Genomic DNA, 23,368 nt, shown 5'->3' with positions numbered 1-23,368 from the left:
AGGGCCTTTTCTGTGTTCTGGACAGTATAAACAAATAGGGTTAAGCGAATGAGAAAACCTCTACACCACAACAAGCTGTTCATTGTATCTACACAGCTCCCTCCTGTGGATGGAACTGCATTACAACGTGCTGAACCGAGAAGTGAGCACCAGGTGCTGCTGTTTTCCACGAAATGACCCGGATACTAAGTATAAAAGTGTTTAATGTCATGACATTCATTCTAGGCATAATAAACAAGTCGAATCACACAAGTTTGAAGTGGTACATATTGAAAGACAGTATTACAAGTTTCATTAAAGCATACAGTACAGAAATTCTCACTCACACACTTCTCAGGCATACCCGCACTCACTAAAGCACACATCTCTCAATCACTCAATAGGCCGTAAATAAAAAGCGAAAGCATCATTTCCACACTGTCATTAAAAACATCATTAAAAGTTGGCCCATTCATGCGTGTAATTCATTGAAGGAAAAACATAAAGAAATTGCTGAAAATGTTACATGACAGACAATAAATATGACAGCTTGTATAAAAATATACACCATCTCATGGGGACAGGGCGATGGAGGGGGTATGGGGTAGTGGTGGTGGTGGTGGTGGTGGGGAGGGGTTTGATGGGGCAAGGTGGAAGGACTAGTGGAAGGACGGCAGTGGTTCAGATCTCACTCTCGTATGTGTGCAGGTACGTCTTTAGAGAGAGGATCTCAGGGTAGCTCTGACTCGAGCGGCGGAAGAAGTCAAGTCCAGTCAGGAGCTCAACGTCCCGCACTCGCGCCGTGTGCATCTTCATCAGATCCTCCACCCACTTCGACTCGTCCTCTGAACTCTGGACAAGAACATAATCCAGGTCAAGTGTCCATTTTCGCACACTGAGCTCTTAGAGCATCATAATAAGGGAAGCATATATTTTACATAAACATATATTTATCAGACATAGTAGTGGAGTTCCACTCCACAGGTCAATGCTGGGGGGCTTTCTACCCATCCAGCCCACACCTGGCATTAGGCACGGTGCCAATAGGTTCATGATTATCTGCTCTGGAGAGTCCTATTCTATTTGCAATACTCTACAGCCACTTAAATTAGCTGAATGCATTTGTTTGACGGGGTGTCCACAAACATTTGGACATATGGTGTATTTACCAGTATGTGTTTTTTTTATCTGTCTGCAAATAAATTAATGTATGATGTTTTTACACATACATCCTGCCTCCTCCTAGTCCTAAGCTCTGTTCCACTCACTAGCTTTGTCGTCCAGCTCAAAAGGCTTGACGGAGAATGCTGTCAATTATGTTACGTCAGCGAAGACGCCCGCTTTGTGTAAATGACAGGGCCAACGCTTAGATGGCTGTGCCACTCAAGAGTAAAACTACTGAATCATAAAATCATAAAAAGCAATAACATAAATATAATATATCAGTTATGGATCTGTTTGAAATTGATCGTTTACATTTTAGCCTCCTGAATGTGGTACTGGTATTTGGCCACAAATCTTTTATATTGAAGTTTCATATTGAAATTCTCATGACAAAAATATTGTGTAAAGGAGAGTCTTTCTTACATTGCAGGTCTCGTCATTATCCGCTCGGTGAGGCAGGATGAAGGAGAAGACACTGAGAGGGCCATCGCATGAATCCACAGCCTGTGTATAATCCAGACAGCTCGTTGCCACAATGAAGAAATGAGTGGGGATGAGAACAGAGCCACTCACATACCTGCACGCAGACACAGCCATTAGAGGTGTTAGGAGCTTTACCAAATAAGTCAGTGTGATGCATTAACTAAACTGTAAATATGAAACTGAACAAAAGAATTTTATAGAAGTTCAAATAATTGTTTTCTTCCCCAATTTTCTACCCAGGTTAGTCATTATCAATTTCCACCCACTATCTAGGACTCCCCACTATCACACCATGCTAACAGCACTGGGAGGGTGAAGACTGACATGTGCTTCTTCAGAGTCATGCAACGCTTCAAACTACTTCTAATAATGATGAGGAGACCGCTAATGCATTTACCCACACTGACTAGCATCATGCTGAGTGATGGGGGAGAGGCAGGAACATCCTACCCACCCAGAGAGAGATAGAGGCCAGTTATGCTGAATGGGACAATGGGCCTCTGGGACACAGATGGCTATAGATTCACAGGGTATCAAACCTGTGATCTCCTGATGATGTAGGCCATGCTTAGACAAAGTTAGACTTTAACTTTAGGTGCTATAACTTTAATATAAAAGACAAAATAATATAACGAACAATATTCTACTCTGTTGTTACTGGAAAACCCGAAATGCAAATGTTGCTGCAAGTTTTTTTTTTTTTTTCTCATACTGTTTAATCTTCTCTGCCGAGTCCCGAAGGCCATCATAGTCGTAGTCAAAGATGGGGCCGATGACCACATTGAGTCCATTTCTCTCACTGGCAAACTTCTTCACCAGACTCTTCTGGAAGTAAGTCCACACACCTATCACAGAGAGAGGGATAGATATTTAGATACAGAGACAGAGTCAGTGGGCGCACACACATTTGACCCTTTTTTGTTTCTTTGACTTTTGAACGGCTGTTTGAACGGTATGGGAGGTAAACGAGGGGTGTAATTGGGTAATTAGTTACTCTAGATGTCAGGAGAAGAGGTCAGAAAGAACGGTGTAAGGGCAAGCAGGCTACACAGAAACTACAGGGGAGTTACTGAGGACAGAGCGCAGCAGAGAAGAGAGAGAGAGAATGGGCCTTGAGCCTCTGCGGGTGGCAGCTCTTCAAAGGGAACCTCAGTGCTCCCTTTTCCAGCCCAGCTAATCAAAAGCAGACACAACACGCTCACCCACCAGCCCTCAAGCTCTGCTCCATCTGCCAAGCCCTCTGTATACCCGCCGACTGCTCCAAACAGTGGAAAAGACTAGATACATATACATACGCACTGGTGTGTGACGGATCCATTTGAGCAACAAAATGAAAAGTTTTCCATAATGAATGAAAGGTACATTCAATTTTCTAGTAGAGTTTGTGTGTCCACATGAGCAGAGTGTGTGTGTGCGTGTGTGTCCACCAGTTCATTTCCTCTGAGGGGATGCTGGTTGTGTGAACAGTTAATCTGAAACAGAGGCACCACTCACACAACGGGCTGTTTTCAAACCAAGTTCAAACCACAGGCCACACACAGCTTAGAAACACACACACACACATGGCTCTTTCTTTAAATACTTTTTTTCTAGCTTTTTCGTGATGGTAATTACGCCTAAGCACAACAAATAACTTCCTGAAAGATACAACACAGCCCTCCTAGTCTTTCTGAAGGCTATGCAGGGATAATTCGAGCCAGACGTCAGGTAATGAAATAGGAAATCAATTCTGTCTGACAGCGCTTCTCACTTACTAAACATATACACACACATACACTCACTACCACGTATGGTCCAAGGCTCAGTGAGACAGAGCAGGCTTCAGACATTTGCTTAAGGTTCACTTATAACATGAAGTGCTAATTGCAAAGTCTAATTATAAAGATTTCTTCCTGATGTCAGCTCTCATGATCATCTGCTCCACCACTGAACAATTAAAAGTATTGGAGCATGGTTATATGCAAAGCACGATCTGGAGGGGCTGGATTTGCTCAGCCCATCATGGTTTGAACTGTTAATGGTGATTGGATATACAAGCTAAAGTGCTGAGAGACAACATGAGTGTGGTTAATGTGACACAAAGCAGTTCATCATGCATCTAAATGCTTAGTTTATGATTAACTAATGAAGTGAACACTCCAATAAACCCTTAAGACAACAAAAGTGACTGAGCAGCAGCTTGTTTATAACTACGGCTTACGCTGTTCTGTCAGTCAAAAGATGGCTGGAATTCTTACGTTTGAACGCTGGGTACATCGGCACAGTGTTGGTGATGAGCACGGCATCGTACCTCGCTTCCTGAGAGGAGGCCAACTCTGTCAATTATGACAAATACCAGTTAACTCAACTTTTTTGCAGTGTGTTGTGATGGCAATGACAGAATAATGGCCTACATTGTACATAAACAAGCATACAGCGTGTCATTTGAATTCAATGGCAGAGCACTAATACAGCATCAGCACAGTATAGTACAGTATAGTATAGTGTAGTATATTATAGTGGAGGGTCACACTTTACTTAGATGGTCCATTATAAATGCCTCGTAAATGCTCACCGGACTTTCAACTAACATTCAAATGATTATTTATTAAATGCAACTAAACTCTCAGTTGAATGTAAAAGGTTGTCTATGGAATGTAACCCTACACCTAACCCTAACCTTAACCTTACCCTTGAATCAACCCTAAATCTTAGTCCCCAATCCTAATTCCTTAAATGAATACTGAATATGAAAATATATATTCATAAATATTAAATTATATTTATTTTTATATGCACTTGTAAGAGTATAGAGGTCCATAGGGTCCAAGGGGGTTAATTCCGGGTCTGCAAAAGAGGTGACTCACGGGGTGGGAAGAGAAAACCGTAAGAGATCTGTTTGTTAGCTCGGTAGTTGGTGCAGGACTGGCTGTAGGCGGGGGGAACTCTAGCATCAGGCCGCACACAGTTACTTAGTGCTTCTGGAAGAGGGGTCACATCCACCTGAAATATACAAAGTTATACAACTTAATGTAAAATTATTCAGATGTAGCAAAGCTTTTTTTACTAACCCACTATACAGACACGGATGCTCAAAGTAAAAGAGATCTTGTTTTTTAAATAAATCTAAATATATAAAGAAAAATATCTCTGAAGCTTAAAGACTGACCATACCAGGTTATCCCATCACTTGGAAATACATTAACCCTCTGGTCTGGCCCACGCCATTATAAACTGATGTTGGAGTGTAGGAGCAAAGTTAGTTAAGTACCTGTTTAGAGACTGTATAGGAGGTCCACAGAGGCAGAGACAGAGCTTCACTGTATCCACTGATGTAGTCGCTGTGATGGAGGATGCTGTACTTGGTGCGGAACATGACTGCCGGCCGACCATGAGGAAGGTTCTTGCTATCTATGACATGAGAAAAAGCAGAAAAATATATACAACCTGCAATTGTCTAAAAGCGTACATAGTAAGTATTACATAGTACATAGTAAGTACACATAGAAGGCTGTAAATGATGAATATGACCAAATCTAATCTGATACATCAAACATAATTTTTTTCTCTGGTAAATATACACTCAAGCAATTTATTAGAAAGTCCTGTACACCTGCTTATTAATACAATTATCTTATCAGCCGCTTATATGGCAGCAGCGTAATAGAGAAAAATGTAAATTTGATCCTGGTAAGATTGTTGGTGCCAGATGGTCTGGTTTTAGTATTTGTAAAACTGCTGATTTCCTGAGATCTTCTGTAGAGTTTAATAGTAATGGTCTAGTGGTTCAAGCTGACAGAAAGCCTACGGTATCTCAGATAACCAAGCCAAACCTTTATGTGAATTCGCTACAATAGCAGAAGACCACATCAGGATCCACTTAACAAGAAGGCTGCAAAGGTGGCACAGGCTCACCAAAACTGGACAGCTGAAGACTGGAAAAATGTAGTGTGGTTTGATAAATTTCAGATGGTGAGGTCAGAATTTGGGGCCATCAGCATGAATCCATGGAGCTAACATGCCTTGTATCAAAGATCCAGGCTGGTGACGATGGTGTAATGGTGTGGTTAGTGTTTTCCTGGCACACTGTGGGCCTGTTATTTGAGTATTGTTGCTGACTATGTTCAGTGTTCTTCAGACACTTTTAGGAGGTGGAAGGATGGGAGATTTTCAGGGTCAAAGTGCTCTTAAAAATGAGCAGGAATTGTGTGATGCAATTACATAAACATGGACCAGAATCTCAAAGCAATGTTTCCAAAATCTTGTGGAATAAGTACACATTCCTAATAAATTGCTCAGTGAGTGCAGATCAAAGACAAAAAATGTTTATGCAACGTATCTGTAAAAAACTGCAGTGTTTGGTGTTTTAGACAGAGGTTAGGCTTAATATGTGTGCGGAATTACCGTTGATAACTTGTCTCAGTCGTTGATTGAGCTCCTCCACTTTGTTCTGTAAGAGACAGAGCCAGAGTGACTCCAGGTTATAGCCTCTTACCAGGGCCACTTTCAAAGCCCTCTGCCCCCTACTTTTTAAACGCAACTGCAAAAGAATAAAGGTGAAAATCTCTAGCAAGAGATCTACACATCAGCGGAAAGCAAAAGCAGCAAAAATTCGATTACTAGTTTTTTACATTACAGATCCCTGCATATGAACAAAGTAACTACAAGAAATACAGGCAAACAGGATAAGGCAATCACAGGTATGCTGCATTTAAGTGCAGTTACAACAGCATCCAGTTTACATGGCTGATCTGGACTTTCCTGGACTAAATATGACACAATTCATGGTAACATGAAACAAAGACAAATAGGCAAATTATATAGGAAAAAACATTTTTGTGTGATATGTGTGATGACAGGAGTGACAGGAGTTCAAGTAAATTCATGTCTAATTACAAACAGAATTCACATATTTGTACTTATTTATAATAATTATATTATAAGTACATGGTGAGCAATTAGAAGTCAATATGACATTCACCTGAAAGACCAAAAGCCAGTGGTAAAAATAAACTGCCAACAAACTTATAGCCACCAGGCTAACTATAACAGCTGAACATTCGATAATGTTTTTCCTGTAGTGTTGCTAACCTGTGACTTCCCAGAAGGACAATTGCCAAATGTTCTACCGATGTGGTCAATAGTGGTTGGAAATCAAAGTCACATTCTTAGAACACTGGGTTGACATTAAACATCACGACTTAACACCACAAACATATCAACGTTAAAATTTCATGAACTATAATATTATAATACAACGTTGGTGTGTAATGTTTGGAAGACGTTTGATTTTGGTTACTTAACATCACAACTAAAAAAACAACAACACACTATCAACAGCAGCTGTCGCCATTGTTCTATGTCAAATTTATATTGGCATTAGACGTTGTCCTGACACTGAATGGTGGTCACCCGATCATCGGTCATCGGTGGCTAGCTAGGTTAACTAGCTAGTGAGTCATAACCTTTGCCCGGTCAATGTGGTCTACTGATGTTAACTATGTTAACTATCTGTCTGTTTCATTACCTCACTAATGGCTTATTGTACCTGCTTCTCTCAATTAATTTAATGTAAATGTTAATATGCTGATCCTTTTTTAAACAGGAAAAAAAGTAAAGCAATCTTAAACTGGTCTGCCTGTACTCTTCATGGTACAGAGCTTCATTAGCCATAAAATGATTGCTTTCTGTGAATATTTTAAGGTCCAGTGCACTTAAACACAGTGAATGTGCTCTGCTGCTGACCTTTTCGTCGCAGGTGCACCCCAGGTCATCGGTTATAGCTGCGACAGGCCCAGAGGGGTTCGGCTTGGAAACCTCTTCAGGCATGCTGGGTTTGTGGACAGGGTTTTTCAACAGGTCATTTAGGCTACCGTGGGTCCCGTTGTTTGAAACCGGCTTCAAGCCAAGGAGGTCTATGAAGAAAGGATTTGAGAGAGTTGGAAGATTACAGTTCTAATATAAATCAATAGAGTGTGATGCTTCACTGCTGCCGATGTCCTTAGTTAACTGTGCAATGTACAAAACACTGAGTTCTGCTGATAACGATAAGAGAAGGGATAACAATGATCAAATAACGGTTGTCCTACCACACATAACATTGTACAGCTCAATGTTTTCAAATGGCGGTATCTTCGTCTTGAATTTAAACATTGGTCCGTATCCAAGAAAGACAGTCTGAAAGAGAGAGTTTCAGAGTATTACACAAACATCTCATCACAATCCTGTTCTAAAACCCAAATGAGGTCTCTTGTGCATACCTGCATGCTGGTGATTTTGTTATCATACCCATGGTCGCCCGAGAAGCCGCACTTGCCTGGGTGCCTCTTTGCTTCTGGGAACTTCCTGTGGCAGACAGAGGCAACCAGGTCATTGTAGCTTTTACATTAAAATAACTGTTTTCCATAATAACAGCACTGCAACAATTGGGTTGGTGATGGTGAAGTTATCCACATCTACAGGCAGTGTGTTTAGATCCACAGGAAATCAGTCATGCTTATTGGTGACTACTAGCTTCCATTGATTTGGACACAATGAGACAAGCTGAAAATGTCAGGCAGTTTTATATGGCAACAGATCATTGCTGATTAAGTAATACAGTAAACAGAGTGATTCCTGTAGCACGTTAAGGTGCTGCAAGCACGTAGCACAAATCACCACTGCAAGAGTCTCCTCAGCACACACAAATAATTTCATCCAAGCAGATGATTTAAAAGCCTGCTTCATGGTGCTACCTACACAACTGAAGACACTCTGCCCTGTGAAGAAGCAGTTGCTTCAGAGCTCTGGTACCACCGATTGCCACAGATTTGTATCTCCACTGGTGCGCCTGAAAGAACTCGTTCATTCGAGCCCCGCTGCATGCCAAGGCAAACAGAGGAGGGCTTCCCTACCCCGCTACAAGGAGCTACCTATCTGTCTTCATCTACATCTTCTTTATGGCTTCTTTGCGGCATAAGCTCTGGGCATGACCTCATGAGTTTACTTTAGGAGTCATAGCTTTCCACAGTGGGCTGGTATGAACTTTTACGACTTTTTAATGTTACTGTGGAAAAGAGGGTTAGGGACATTGGTAGGAGAGGTGGAAAATGAACTGTCCCTAAAGCTTTTAAAGCATTATTTGGATGGAAAACTGGTGCTCAAATGCGATATTATGAAAAGCAAATCAAACATTTTACAAACTTGCTAAAAACTTGAAGGAAATGGAGCTCAAGATTAATAGCATAATACATAACCTGTGTGACCTACTACAGAATAATAAACTACATGAACTAATTCCAGAGCATTTCTGCAAATTCCTGCAAAAAAAAATCCTCAGGCTGGAATGTAATTTCATGGTACAACACTTTCCATCCACATGAAATGTCCAATAACAAATAGCATTACTGAGGTGCAGCAATAGTCCACTGCATTTAGCGTGTCATCCACATGCTTGCATAACTGCTGACCTAAGGACAGATAGTGGATTTCACTATGATTGTGAAAGCTCATCTGATACAAATTCAATCATGTAACTATTGGCTGATCTAGGATCACCACTTCTCCCCTGTCAAATCCAAATAGAAATGTTTGTTGAGGGTTAATAATTGTCTAATTCATTTCCACACATTTATACTATAGCTGTATTACTATATTTTTGCATTACTGTTCTAATACTAGTATACTAATAAAACCTAATATTCCAGTTGTATTACTTTACCTTGCTACATGCCATTTTCTTTCCACCATCAGGTGGATCTCCTCAATGCGGCGGTTGTTGGCATAGTGAAGGCGTTTGGGAAGGTGCTGCTTCAGGTAAGGCTTAAAGTGCTGGTCTGACTTTTTACACTGTGAGAGGAGTGCACAAACACAGCAGAATTGGACATGTGATCCACATTGTTATAGAAATCCATCTTTTATACAATATGCTGCACAGTATTTCATCAAGAATGGCACACATAGGATGAAGTGACTTTAAGTAGGAATGCACTGTCAAATAAATGAACTCACTGTAAGATTTGCTACCACTGCTTTCGCGTCATCTAGAAGTAGCAAAAAAAGAAAATGTGTTATTTCAAAAAACTGTGCAACACTCATGGGGGCAGGCTTTTAAATCGTCTGCTTGGATGAAATGAAGTACAGCAGAATGTTTGTGTGTGCTGAGGAGACTCTCACAATTGTGATTCGAGCTACGTGCTTGCATTACCTGAACCTGCTACAGGAATCACTCACTGTTTACTGTAGTAATTAATCAGCAATGACCATCTGTTCTGAAACAGCCTGACATTTTCAGCTTGTATCACTGCGTCCAAATGCTAAAGGCATCGTTCAAACATACATGCATGAATTAAAACTAGTAGTCACAGATTAACATAACCTGCAGAATCATTTTTGTAACAGTGATTGTGATTTTCACTAATTCAAAACTTCACCAAATCAGCTGAGGAGTCTAAAGTGTCTAAAAGCTGTCATTATACCACAGTGCTAATTCTTATTGACCCAAGCTGTTAGATCACATGTACTTGTCTGGAAATTAGCAACAGCAGTCAAAAACAGGCCTATTGCTTATCATCATCCGTTCTCTGCCCCTGGTTTACTCACATTTAGAGTTGTTGGGATGCCGAGCTCGGATTCTCCCAAGGGAGCCAGGGATTAAGATGATGTCATCGACGTTGGACATATAAGAACTTAGGAACTCCGTCTGGTCACAGTGAGCTTCCTCCATGCCTGAGAGAGAGGACACTTCAGTGGGTTAGTTCATGGCATTTTTGGAAAGTGGCTTACAATCCATATGATGTTGATGAAATTCAAACCAAGCTTTAACCCTGTGTTTTAACTTCTGTTAACAAATTGCTTTCTAAATAAATAAGAGTTTCAGATATTTACTATGAAACTGCACTGAATTTGTAAGTACACATACTAAATACTACAGTTTTATGAATACAATACAACTTTGCATTTTAAAAAATACAACTTTACCATATCAAGCATTACCATAAAAGCAGTATGCAAGTACTAAAGAAAGTGAAAAGCATTACCGTGGTCTCCAACCAGGATGATATTGACACAGCGATGGAGTTTCATCTGTTTCAAACCATCCATCAGCTGTCCAATCACTTTATCAATCTCCTTCAAAGGGTTGTTGAGCTGTAGAAATGAAAGAACATTTGACCAATTAGAAATGCAAACATGAACTATTTATTTTGGTATGTGAATATTTTCTTTATTAAATTATGTGTAATGCAGTTGCCAAATCATTTCCTTGAAACTTGAATTATGTCAACTTGGCAGGTTCAGTTCAACCTGTAGACCACTGTGGCAAGCCAAGCTTACCTACTGCCAACACTGAGTTTCAGTGTGTGTGTGTGTTTAAACTAAAGTCTTGTTTTCTTAAGGGAACAGATGAAGCATGTAACATCCATGTCTGTGTGTATTTGTTAGTGTGGTTTCAGCAGATGTGGCGTATATGGTCTGCTGGGCTCCTTAACCATAAGTGTATGTTTTCTTGCAAGCTCTGCTCACCTCAGGGCTCTGGGGTCCCAGTTTGTGGCCATAGGTATCCGTTTGCTCAGAGTGCATGGCGTAAACATACGGCCTGTAAACACAAATCGATTCACCTTTGAGCTTTCACTCCAAACAGGACTGCAAAGGTACAGTCAACAGAACCAAAGCAGTGGTGTTCGTGTCCTCATATACAAAGTCTGATGTTAACCACACCTGAAAGCTGTCACGGCAGGCTGAAGCAAGGTACATAATTGAATCACGAATGTAAACACATATACAACACAGCATTGATAGGAACGGTGCATTTATTAAAGTGGCAAAAAAACTGTGACGTCGATAAGGAACTCACAACCGAAAGTATCAAGACCAAGAGGACACTGACCTCTCTGCCTCAGGGAGGTGAAGCCACTGAAGCATGGTCAGCACTCTCCTCTCCAGTGGAATCCCTCTGTGAACAAAGACAATGAGAATGAACCATAAATTAGAAACAGTGAACCACACATAAGAGAAAACAAAAGAGGCAAAACTAAGATTTTGAGAAATAAATTAGTAGAATCTCTGAAATCCACATTTTTCACTCCAGGTACATGTTCTGAATTATAGCAAAGCAGCTGTCTTCCATGCAGGCAAAGCTGTGGACTGCACCCAAATCTGGCATCCATTGGAGTGCACTTGTTAGTAATTATTGTGTGTGTGCGCGTGAGTGTGGTTTTTGCGGAGGTGCCGAGGAAACCGTGTATGATTAAAGATCACCACAGGAAGTTTCTTAGTCCTCCATGAGGCTTATAATCTCCCTTAAAGTCAGATGAAATTCAAATTTATTCACAAAATTAATTTCCTCCCAAATCTCTGGCTCAGGAAGTGGGCTAGGCAAAGCGCATTGGCCTCACAGTTTGAATAACTTGCAAGTTAGGATCCACATGGGCCTTGCTTTGTGTAAATAAGCTCTTTTCACACAAATTGCTACAAAAACAGTCTGAGCTGAGCTCGTGTCTATGCCTGCGCAAAAAAAAAAACTCCAGTCTAAAAGACCTCTGTGTGTGAGAATGTGGAAGGCAAAGCAAGACCATGTGGGTCATTCCCTCCTTTGACTGCAGTGGAGCTGCAGCAAAATTGTGCCAGAAATTGTCCTGTTGTTTGAGGAGCGTGGATGCTGGTGTTGTATGTAGCTCAGATGGTGTGTTTGTGTGCGTGTGTATTCAAATACCACTTCTTGAATGTGGAAGTAGAAAAGGCAGAGTAATTCATCCAGACTTACACAGGCCAGAAGAAAGTGGCAGCCTTCACTCCCTGCTTCTCAGCAGTTATCCAGATCTAGAGGAAAGAGAAGTGAAGCAGGGTTAGAATATAGATGTAGTGCACTGGACAGGGTCCTTAAAGGTCTATCAATCCGTTGCCAAAACAAGGCGACGTTAGGAGTTGACGGTTTGTTGCTGAGCCAATAGACCAACGTTCATATTTATTTTTAGCATATTGTGAAAAGAAGCAGTGTCTTCATACACTGACTTATGATGAGGCAAGACAGTTTTTCAGGTCATGATTAGCAATTAAAAAAATTAATGGACGTATATATTGTTAAAAACTGTTCTTTGACTTGTAACAACAGTGGAACCCACTATTTCATCATTTTGAACCATTAATCAAAATTAGTCTCTTTTTTGAGTTGAGAACTGCTGTAGACAGCCATGAAAACCTTGGTCTTTTTTTACATGAAAAACATCATGTGGACATTTGATCTTCATTTGATCAATATTGACAGATGGAAGTTACATAACTAACACCTAACATAACACCTAGACAAAGACCAGGACATCTGGAATAATGAGCTTTGAACAGATGAATCTTAAATCTTTTTTTTTTGACAGCAAGGGTCTTCTCTTTGCACACCTCTCATTAAAATCAAACTCGTGTGATCTCTTTCTGATGGTAGATGCTGTACTTTGACATTAACTGTGGCAAGAGCTGCCTGTAGATGTCGTGATGACATTTTAGGATTGTTGGAGACTTCTGTGCTCTGCTCTTGGGCTGAACTTGCTAGAACAGCCTGGCCTGGCCATGTTGGCAGATGGTTCACTAAGGTGCTTTGTGGGGAAGCAGAGTAAAGACGTTTAAAACCACTAACCCAATACCACTCTCAAGAGTACATCACTGTTATAACACAGCTTATAACACTGTGAGCTACACTGTGCTGTTCTGTATGGGAATGCACAGGCTCTCGCAGCCAGTACTCTGAGTTTTAAATGTGGTTGATTCCAAAACATAAGGTACATTTATTCTTGAAAGACAATACATGCACAAGTTCCATATGTTATGTCTTTTACAGCGGGCGTCCTCTCACTCCCTCACAATTCACTCAGTAGTTTCTGGTAAGAGCCGAAAAAGGACCAGAGCTCAGTGAAAGCGTGGAATTGGCTCCAGCTGTTGAACAAATGCTTGCCAGATGTGCCAGGAGCTTCTCTCCCTGTGGAGAAACTGGAAGTACAGACGCACATCGAGCACACCGAAAGCAGTAGAAACTTACGCACCCCTGTACATGTCTCTTGGTGCTGGTTTCAGAAAGGTCTTTAGATCAGTATGTAGACAAAATTAAGCAACTTTTTGGAAACAGATATATCTATTCATAATTAGATAGCAGAGAGCAGCTGGTGTAGTGTATTGGGTAACAAGACCATCTTCACGGCACTACATTCACCTACCTGTGCAAATATTTAAAGTTGCTACAAATATAAGTTGCTCTGGATAGCAGTGTCAGGCAAATGCCATTAAAGTAAATGACTACATAGTGGAACTTTAGTTAATGCACCAATATGTGAATGGGCTATTGCCAAAATCTATTATGTTCATGCTTGCTGATGCAAACCCATAAACAGTTCTAAAATACAGGAATAGGGACTTAGTCCACCTGGATCAGCATTTGGAGAAACACTTACTTACAGTGGGGTACAATTTCAGCAAAATAAATAAATAAATAAATAAATATATATATATATATATATATATATATATATATATATATATAGAGAGAGAGAGAGAGAGAGAGAGAGAAAGAGAAAGAGAGAGTTGCTGTCATGTCTAAAATTGTCTCTTAACAGCAGAAGTAAAACCTTCTTAACTTTCAATGGAAGTCAATTTGGAATGTCAATTTTTTTCACATTTATAAAGTTATTTTGGAGCATTATCTATCTATTGGTCCATTTATTACTAAATACTTAGACAATGTAAAGAACAACTGTCAGACTCACATTATGTTAAAAAGTGGAGGCATACAGCTTTTATGTCACAGCAACGACATCCGTATTAGCTTAGCATCATCTAACAATTCTTTGATGTCATCAAATATCCTTTTACCCTAAACACCCATCTGATATTGATCTTGCTGAAATAATTTTAGAATGTATTATAATTCTGTTATCATCGTGCATCCCAAACTCTGACATGCTTTAAACAATACAAGACAGATGAAGAAAGAGTTGGACTTACAGGCTGCCCCCCCCACCAACGATGGTTCAGCTTCTCCTTCCCTCGGAGAGTAAAGGTTGCGTCAAAGACAGGGTCATGCATAGAGTTACCTACAATGCCATGGGATTCAGGGTAAAGACCCTACAACAAAGAAAAAACACACAACATGATGCACTGGTGTATAACTATAAGATACATAAAAAACACAGCAGTACAAAATGCAGCCATTGGAAGCAGGTCTTGTGTATACCGTTGCAATTGTATATAGATTTGGGTAGGTTTTGGTGGGGTAGACTGGTCTCATGTATGGTGCATGGGTTCCACATGTTCCTATAACAAGAAAATAAAAGGCAAAAAAAAGTCATCAATTTCTCTGACATTAGATCACATATAAGTTGTATGTGTCATTACAACATATATATATATATATATATTCAGTCTTACTCAGTTTCTCAATGTTGGGGATCACTGTATTGCCCCTTTTCATGTAGGAGGCGCGAAAGCCGTCAACAGACAGCATGATGAGTGGTGGACGAACAAACCTGGACAAAGAACATTTGAGCTGAAACATTCAGACTGCCATGTACATGACCTACCAATCTCTCAAAAGACTTGGACTAAGAAAGTCACACACACACACACACACACAGTCGCCACACCTCCTGTAATACACACAGCCTAACGACCTCATTTGCAGGTGTTTCGTCACACAGCTGTGCTGCATTTGCATTCACTCATGACCTCACAGCATCAGCCCAATACGCCGTTAGCAGGCTACTGATATGTAAAGCAGACCAGCGGGGTGCGAAGTGTGTGCTGTGCATCAGGAAATATGTTGTGAATTCAGTGCTGCATTTGAAGAGTGAGGCGAGGGTCCTGGTGTGAAGCTTGTCACCAAAATCACCATAAGGAGATTAGCACTTGCTAGAACTGCTAGTAAGTTAAGGGTCCCTGAAACATTCATAATTCATTTAACATGGCCATTTCTCAAACGTCCTGCAAAATTAAATTAGCTGTATTTTATCACTGTCTTTTTAACACTGCTATACTGAGCACTGTGCTAAACTTTCATGCACCTGAGCAAACTGTTACCTTATAAGTAAAAATAAATAAATATAATATATATCAGGAATTCTGCAGTACCAATAAACCAATGTTTGGGTGATAACGGCAGTGAATACTGAGAAACAAGAAGAGGCCTGGACACATGGTGTTTCTAATATAAGTTTCTAGTGTTTTTCTGAGCACATAAACACATGCAGCCCATTTAAACAGATCATGTGTCTTTTCTTCTCTTCCAAGTTTTTCCTCAGTACTGTCTGTAAACGGCATCTGTTTTGATTAGCTGTCCTGTGCCTTGATTGTGCCTGATTCAAAAAGCAGTTTTAAACTTCAGGGTGAATGACTGGGGCTAAATTGCTTTTCATGTAAATGCACTGGGTGGGTAACAACTGAGAATCAGTAAATGAAAAACCATCTGAAGCTAAAACTATATAAATGCCAAAATAAAAAAAACAACTTAGAAATACCAAATAAAAAACTTTTTATTTGATAAAAGTCAGAGACTGGTTTATATTCAAATGGGCCCTTTGAGCCCTCTGAAGACCTGGCAAGGTCTGCAGTTCTGAAAGTAGTAAAGTCCACCATTTATACACGGTCATGAACAGAATTTATGCTGCTCCTGAGCCTGTGTGCTGACAGAAGGTCATTTTTCACACAGTGAGGGCAAAACGCAAAACAGAAATTTGACCTTAACTTCATGTGACAAGTTTACAACTCCTTTTTATCACAACGCAAAGAAAGAGTACAAGACACAAGGAGGCTACAAACAGCGTGAGCCCACCCCACTGCGAGACTCACCCAGCAGGACATTCATGGTTCTTAATCTCCTCACACTCTTCTTGCACCCAGGGAGTATCACCTAAGAGAAAAGAGGGTAGTGTCAGCAAATGACAAAGCAAATGGCATCTCTTGAGCTCTTTCAGCTTTATTGAAACATGTGTCTCATTTACTCCTACATATCCGGTGAGAGAGCGAGATCTTTAAGATCTTCATATTCTTTAAGAGAGAGAGAGAGTGGCTTCTTTGGGAAGCACTTCTGAGACAGAATTTCCAACCTTTGCACAGAGTCCTGTAGTTTGTGCAGCAGTCCCCTTTGGCTAGGCAGTCGTCTGAACAGTGGCAGGCATGCTGGTCATTTCGGGTTTCCCCACATCGCTCTTTACTGCACTGAAAGCCCCCCTCTGATAGAGCAGGAGCAGACACACAGCACTCACAGTTAGGCGACAGCCGTGGCATAAAGTCCCGCTCATTAGCAGAGTAAATAAAACTAGACTAGACATTTACAAAAGATAAAGTTACAAACACAAACACAAAGTGCCCTCATGTGAACTTCAGATGAGAAACTCAGCTCATAAAAAATGAGCTACACATTTGCAAGGACAGCATCCAAGCGGGGAGGCCTGCATGAGGCAGGGGTAAGAGGCCTACCTGTCTTCAAACAGTGCTCGTCAAAGTCGGAGCAGCAGCTGTTGTAGGTTTTGCAGAGGTTGTCACAGCGGCAGTTCGGGGGCTCGGCTTCCTGCAGTTCAAAGCACCTGTTTTTGCAGGATCCTGATGTGCTGTCATACAGGGAGTCTGCCTGTACTGAGATGGGAGAGAGAAGATTAACATCTGTATTAACATCTGCTAGAGGTTTAAAGCCACGTCTACTTGGTCGGAGCCACAAATGTACTTTCCTCATGTTTTACGGCAGAATAAAAACAAGAAAAGAAAGTCAACCAAAGGACACAAAAGAGACAAAGTCCAACTACTCTGGACACGTTACTGCTTTTCCCTACCGTACAGGTCACTATATATTGGACACCCCTAGTCAAAACATCTGTTTTTGTGAATAGCTAAGCAAACAAGCAATGTACTGATATTTTAAAAGACGTTTGCAGAAAAAAGGGTGCAGAATTTTATGAAATCCCAAAGTCTCTCCAGATGTTAAGTGCAAGGGTGGATCAATCATGCTTTGAGCTTGTGTTGCAGTCAGTGGCACGGAGAACATTTCACTGGAAGAGGGAAGAATGGATTCAATTAAATACCAGTAAATCACTCTGTCCGAAGAAAAGCAGAGGTGAAAAGAGGATGCTTTTATAGCAGGATAATGTTCCTAAACACAGCTCAAAAATCCACAATGGACACAGCCTTCTCAGTCCCCCGACCAGAGCAGCGCAGCAAGACGGCCCAAGAATCTCAAAGACCTGGAACCTTTTTGCAAGAAAGAATAGGCAAGAACTAAGGGACTCTTAGCTGCTACAAAAAGCTGTGTACTGACCATGTGTAGAGTGTCTACACTTTTCTTTCTTTTTTTGTTATTTTGAAACTGTAAAAGATGGTAATTAAAACAAGAAATCTATTATGTAAATGTATCCCTTTTGGTAATTCCTGTCTTAACTATGCACAGTAACATGCATTTTTTACAATTACAGATGGGAGCTGTTTACATGTGTACTACTGTATTTTCCTATATTGTTAGTATTACTAAGTAACAGTATAATTACAACAGTATAATACAACAGTCCACTGTAGATACCTCACTGCTGACCAAAACTGCAGGGAAATAAGAGGTTGTTGAGTTTCAGCTAAATATAATTACTTAAAGCCAGTAGTGTTAAACTGCATACCAGGCACGTACACCAGACATTAGTGTCGGGCAACATGACCTCAAATCAACATCATGATTAAGCAGAGTCGCAAGACTACACACGTGCTAGTTTTGCTAGTATTGCACGTGCTAGTACTGTTAATGAATAATCGACATGGGCAAATTTAGGCTGCTTTGAGGTTCTGGATGTCGGTTTCTATGACTTTATGATGAATCGCCCATCTCTACTACACATTACAGCAGCTACATACGTTGACCATTGAGACTATAAAGCTGGCCGTAACCCAATACTACAGGATGAACTAGCTGCCTATCCTCAAAATACCATAACAGTTAGAACCACAATGAAACAGCTAATAACATTAACAGCTATAAAGAATGCTTGTCTCACATCTCACATGGTGAACCTCTTTGCAGCATGTATTTAAGGAATACAGTAGATTACTACCGGCTTTTCACCGTAGTAATATCTTTGTGGTCAGAAACCAACCACTGTTGAAGAGCTGGAGCAGGATTTCCAACATCAGCTGCAAAGGGCTGGTGTGTATGCAGATGTTTCACTCTATATAAACTGGAGAACACCTGATTCCATGTGTTTAGTAAGCTGGTCTCAGTCTTTGGACAGTCAGATCCTGATCCCAGTAGACCTGGGACAGAATGCAAGGGTTTCTAATAAGGTGGTCAGTGCATCTCTATCTTGTAGGACCACTTGTAAGTCCTCTAGTGGGACATGGACAGCTGCTTAATCACTAACAATCCAGTAATGGAGACAGAATCTAATGTTCAGAGCATTCGCATGAGCCTCAATCATACACACCTGAGGCATTTTAACCTTTTTCCCCTCTCTGTCCTACTAAGACATGTATTTTCTTCCCAGCGAATTTGGGTCAAAAGGCACCAGAGCTCTCTCTGCACATCTTAATATTGACTCAAGGTAAAGCAAAGCAAATATTGTCCAGATTTCCATCAACGGACCAGTCAGGTGGTGGACGGGCAACAGTGAGCGGTTGTTTCTTCAAATGCTACCAGCTCGCCAGGGCTGAACCTGGCATGCATGTTTGATGCAAATCTTTTTAAAAAACACAAACACACAAACACTGCATTGCAAATAAAGCAGTAAAGGAAAGGTGACTTATTTTGAGAGAAGCCTAAACTTCTCAAATTGGAAATGGTTACAAAACTACAAAATTATCCACAAAAAACATGTGAGCTTGACATGTTTAGAAAGGCATCAGTAGATCTGCTCTTGGGTACACAAACACAGAGCTTCTTTCCAGGATGCACGCCACAGCTCCACAGCCGTGGAAACCAGAACATTTACAGTTTAGATTATTCTTGCTGTGCAGGCCACAGGCCTAACAAACATGAAACCTGAGCAGACAGCTTTTCTTCTCCGGTCTCTTTGACATATGAAAACCCCCACATTCGTCTGTAAATCATAACCGGGCTCCTGCAAATAGAAATACAGGAGAAAACATAAATCAAAGGATGCTTACAGTGGTCCGACGTTCCTGTTTTTGAAGATCGACTAAGAACGTAGGCCAGGCAAACACTGGACCCCCAGAAGAGTGAGACAGCGCAGAGCACCTGAAGACAAAATAAAAAGCAAGGTTGAAGAACATGAGGCATGTGTCAGACGTGGTGCACAGAAGTAAAGAGGCAGGAGTTTGGATAAAGACAGTGCCTTTAATATGAAAGTTTACTCATCTATACAGTGCAAGTAAAAGTGAAGTAAATGGTTTAGTGCAATAGTGTAAAAGTAAAGTAAATGGTACAGTACAGTAGTGTAAAAGTGAAGTAAAGTAAATGGTACAGTACAGTAGTGTAAAAGTGAAGTAAATGGTACAGTACAGTAGTGTAAAAGTGAAGTAAAGTAAAGTACATGATACAGTACATTAGTGTAAAAGTAAAGTAAATGGTACAGCACAGTAGTGTAAAAGTGAAGTAAAGTAAAGGGTACAGTGCAGTAGTGTAAAAGTGAAGTAAAGTAAAGTACATGATACAGTACATTAGTGTAAAAGTGAAGTAAATGGTACAGTACAGTAGTGTAAAAGTGAAGTAAATGGTACAGTACAGTAGTGTAAAAGTGAAGTAAAGTAAAGTAAATGGTACAGTACAGTAGTGTAAAAGTGAAGTAAATGGTTTAGTGCAATAGTGTAAATGTAAAGTAAATGGTACAGTACAGTAGTGTAAAAGTAAAGTAAATGGTACAGTACAGTAGTGTAAAAGTGAAGTAAAGTAAAGTACATGATACAGTACATTAGTGTAAAAGTGAAGTAAATGGTACAGTACAGTAGTGTAAAAGTGAAGTAAAGTAAAGGGTACAGTGCAGTAGTGTAAAAGTGAAGTGAATGGTACAGTACAGTAGTGTAAAAGTGAAGTAAATGGTACAGTACAGTAGTGTAAAAGTGAAGTAAAGTAAAGTACATGATACAGTACATTAGTGTAAAAGTGAAGTAAATGGTACAGTACAGTAGTGTAAAAGTGAAGTAAATGGTACAGTACATGATACAGTACATTAGTGTAAAAGTGAAGTACATGGTACAGTACAGTAGTGTAAAAGTGAAGTAAATGGTACAGTACAGTAGTGTAAAAGTGAAGTAAAGTAAATGATACAGTACATTAGTGTAGAGTGAAGTAAATGGTGCAGTACAGCAGTGTAAAAGTGAAGTAAATGGTACAGTACAGTAGTGTAAAGTGAAGTAAATGGTACAGTACAGCAGTGTAAAAGTGAAGTAAAGTAAAGTAAATGATACAGTACATTAGTGTAAAGTGAAGTGAATGGTGCAGTACATTATTGTAAAGTGAAGTAAATGGTGCAGTACAGTAGTGTAAAGTGAAGTAAATGGTACAGTACAGTAGTGTAAAGTGAAGTAAATGGTACAGTACAGCAGTGTAAAAGTGAAGTAAAGTAAAGTAAATGATACAGTACATTAGTGTAAAGTGAAGTGAATGGTGCAGTACATTATTGTAAAGTGAAGTAAATGGTGCAGTACAGTAGTGTAAAGTGAAGTAAATGGTGCAGTACATTAGTGTAAAGTGAAGTAAATGGTGCAGTACATTAGTGTAAAAGTGAAGTAAATGGTACAGTACATTAGTGTAAAGTGAAGTAAATGGTACAGTACATTAGTGTAAAGTGAAGTAAATGGTACAATGAGCTGTGACTATTAGCTATAACTTTATAATCAGCTATACAAACCTACAAAGTGTCTGACCACAGTTTTACCGGCATGGTTTTGCAAATAAAAGCGGAATTTTGCAGAACTGAGAATATTATAATGTTTAATATGTAAATGAATAATGTATATGATATTTAGCTTTATATTATGGCACGGAGGGGTTTCTTCTCAGGCTGCATTACATTGCTATATTAGCTAGTTTATATCCTACATTCACTCAAACCATGCCTGTGGTGGGAAATAAAGTCGCTGGTTTCCGTGATTGGGTTATTTTTGCAACAATTTCATTAGAAATTTAGTCAAATAAAAATAATCGAAAACCAGCTTTGAATATTTAAACATATAAAACCCCTGAGGTGAAGAAAACATCACTAAAACGTTCGCAAAACAGCTGGATCCTCGGCTCCTCTTACCGTACCAGTTTCAGCTCCATCCTCCTCCTGCAGCTCCGCGCGCCCTGACTGCAGCAGGGCAGCGCGAGCGCCCATTAGCAGCTCCAACGGGCCAATGAGGAGGAGGAGCGGGCGCATGCGCAGAGTTTAGCCTTCAGGGATTAAAACACACAAACAAAAATGTATTTAAAATAAATTATTTTTTAATTTAAGTGAATTGTTTTTTTTTATATGTATTTTTATCAAATATCAAAATACGTAAAAATACAACATTTTAAAGGGTTAAGAATGACATGAAACACTCAAAGTGGATCAAATATGAAAATGGCATTTTGGAGTTTTGTTGACATGAGTAAATTAGGATTTATATCCTTAAAAGATATTCATAAATGACCTCTTTGTTTAAAAAAAAAAAAAAAAAAAATAAAAAAAAAAAAATATATATATATATATATATATATATATATATATATAAACACAAACTTTTATATATATACAAAAGTTTGTGACTAAAAGATCTTTTTGTGAATGACCATCTACTATCAGGGACAGAGGGGGGCAGAGGAGTCTGAAACCTCCTTCTAATAAATACATTGTTATTTTGTTATGATTAAATATGAAATAAAGCAGAAGTAAAAGCAACCAAACAAAACAACTTCTAAAAAACAGGAAAAACTGCAGCTGCAGTGCAGAGTGTCTGAGGTCGTTCTTCTCTTTTTTGGGGGATTGGTTTGGTCTAAAATAAAATGCTTAAGCTAGCATGTCAAAGAAATAGCTAGGTCTCACTATGACTCAAAACAATATATTAAAACTGCAAATGTTAACAGAAATGACGTACCTAAAATTGTATGCAATTCAGTGAATACCAACTATACTGTATGGGCAAAAGTATTGGGACACCTGCTCATTCAGTATTTCTTCTGAAATCAAGGGTCTTAAAAATATTTTATAGAGTAAACCGTCCACTAGATTTTGGCGCACTGCTGTGAGGATATAATATAAGCGTGTTAGCGAGGTCAAGATGTTGGATGATCACCTCGTCCCCAACACATCCCAGAGAGCACTGTTCCACTGCTACACAGCTCAATTCTTGGGGAATTTAAACCTCTCCAGCCCCGCCCATGCCTGGCATTAAGCATGGTGCCAGTAGGTTCATGTTTATCTGCTGAGGAAAGTCCTATTCTATTGGTAGCACATCATTACAGGGACTAGACACGCTGAGTGTATGCATTTGCACATTGGCACGTCTATCGGATTCAGATCTGGTTATTGAGAAGACCCCTGAAGATCACTGAACTCATTGTCATGACCGTGAAACCATTTTTACCTGGGATGTGGTGCATTATCGTGCTGGAAGTAGAGCATTAGAAGATGGGTACATAGTAGTGGGCATTAAGGGATGCACATGGTCAGCACAATACTCAAATAGTCAGTGGCATTCAAGTGATGATTGATTGGTATCAATGAGCCCAATGGGTTACTGTAGTCCTTAAGTCGGTTCAAACCGGTCTGGCCTGGCTGCGTTGACCTCTCTCCTAAAAAATGCCTGTCTGCAGACCTGCCGTCAATAAAATAAATAAATAAGTAAATAATTACAC

At 39.9% G+C, this 23,368-nt stretch overlaps 1 protein-coding gene across 2 annotated transcripts; it reads right to left on the bottom strand.

Moving 5' to 3' along the window:
• Positions 1-220: 220 nt before the first annotated feature.
• Positions 221-21,825, bottom strand: enpp2 (ectonucleotide pyrophosphatase/phosphodiesterase 2). Of its 2 annotated transcripts, none has more exons than XM_072680217.1 (25): positions 21,797-21,825; positions 19,696-19,786; positions 17,038-17,193; positions 16,665-16,790; positions 16,408-16,468; positions 14,992-15,089; positions 14,798-14,877; positions 14,569-14,688; positions 12,347-12,402; positions 11,471-11,536; positions 11,107-11,179; positions 10,623-10,731; positions 10,186-10,311; positions 9,595-9,626; positions 9,305-9,432; positions 7,866-7,950; positions 7,695-7,782; positions 7,351-7,520; positions 6,010-6,145; positions 4,877-5,016; positions 4,473-4,608; positions 3,864-3,941; positions 2,339-2,471; positions 1,567-1,720; positions 221-831 (listed from the first exon to the last, which is right to left on the bottom strand). In XM_072680217.1, the coding sequence occupies exons 1-25, from the start codon at positions 21,809-21,811 to the stop codon at positions 661-663; spliced, it is 2,628 nt and encodes an 875-aa protein (XP_072536318.1). In that variant the 5' UTR covers positions 21,812-21,825; the 3' UTR covers positions 221-660. The 2 variants fall into 2 exon arrangements, with proteins under 2 accessions (XP_072536318.1, XP_072536319.1); XM_072680218.1 differs by having other exon boundaries at positions 222-831; positions 6,010-6,055.
• Positions 21,826-23,368: the final 1,543 nt, after the last annotated feature.

This window comes from Salminus brasiliensis, chromosome 5, assembly GCF_030463535.1.
Source record: "Salminus brasiliensis chromosome 5, fSalBra1.hap2, whole genome shotgun sequence".
NCBI classification, from domain to species: Eukaryota; Metazoa; Chordata; class Actinopteri; order Characiformes; family Bryconidae; genus Salminus; species Salminus brasiliensis.
The sequence above is the reverse complement of the archived record's forward strand: the minus strand, read 5'-3'. Positions and strand labels throughout refer to the sequence as shown.

Coding starts and splice junctions, on each gene's coding strand:
- enpp2 (XM_072680217.1), bottom strand. Junction 14,878..14,991: donor CCCCAACATTGAGAAACTGA/GTAAGACTGAAT, acceptor TTCTTGTTATAG/GAACATGTGGAACCCATGCA. Junction 1,721..2,338: donor TCGGCAGAGAAGATTAAACA/GTATGAGAAAAA, acceptor GTCTGCGTGCAG/GTATGTGAGTGGCTCTGTTC.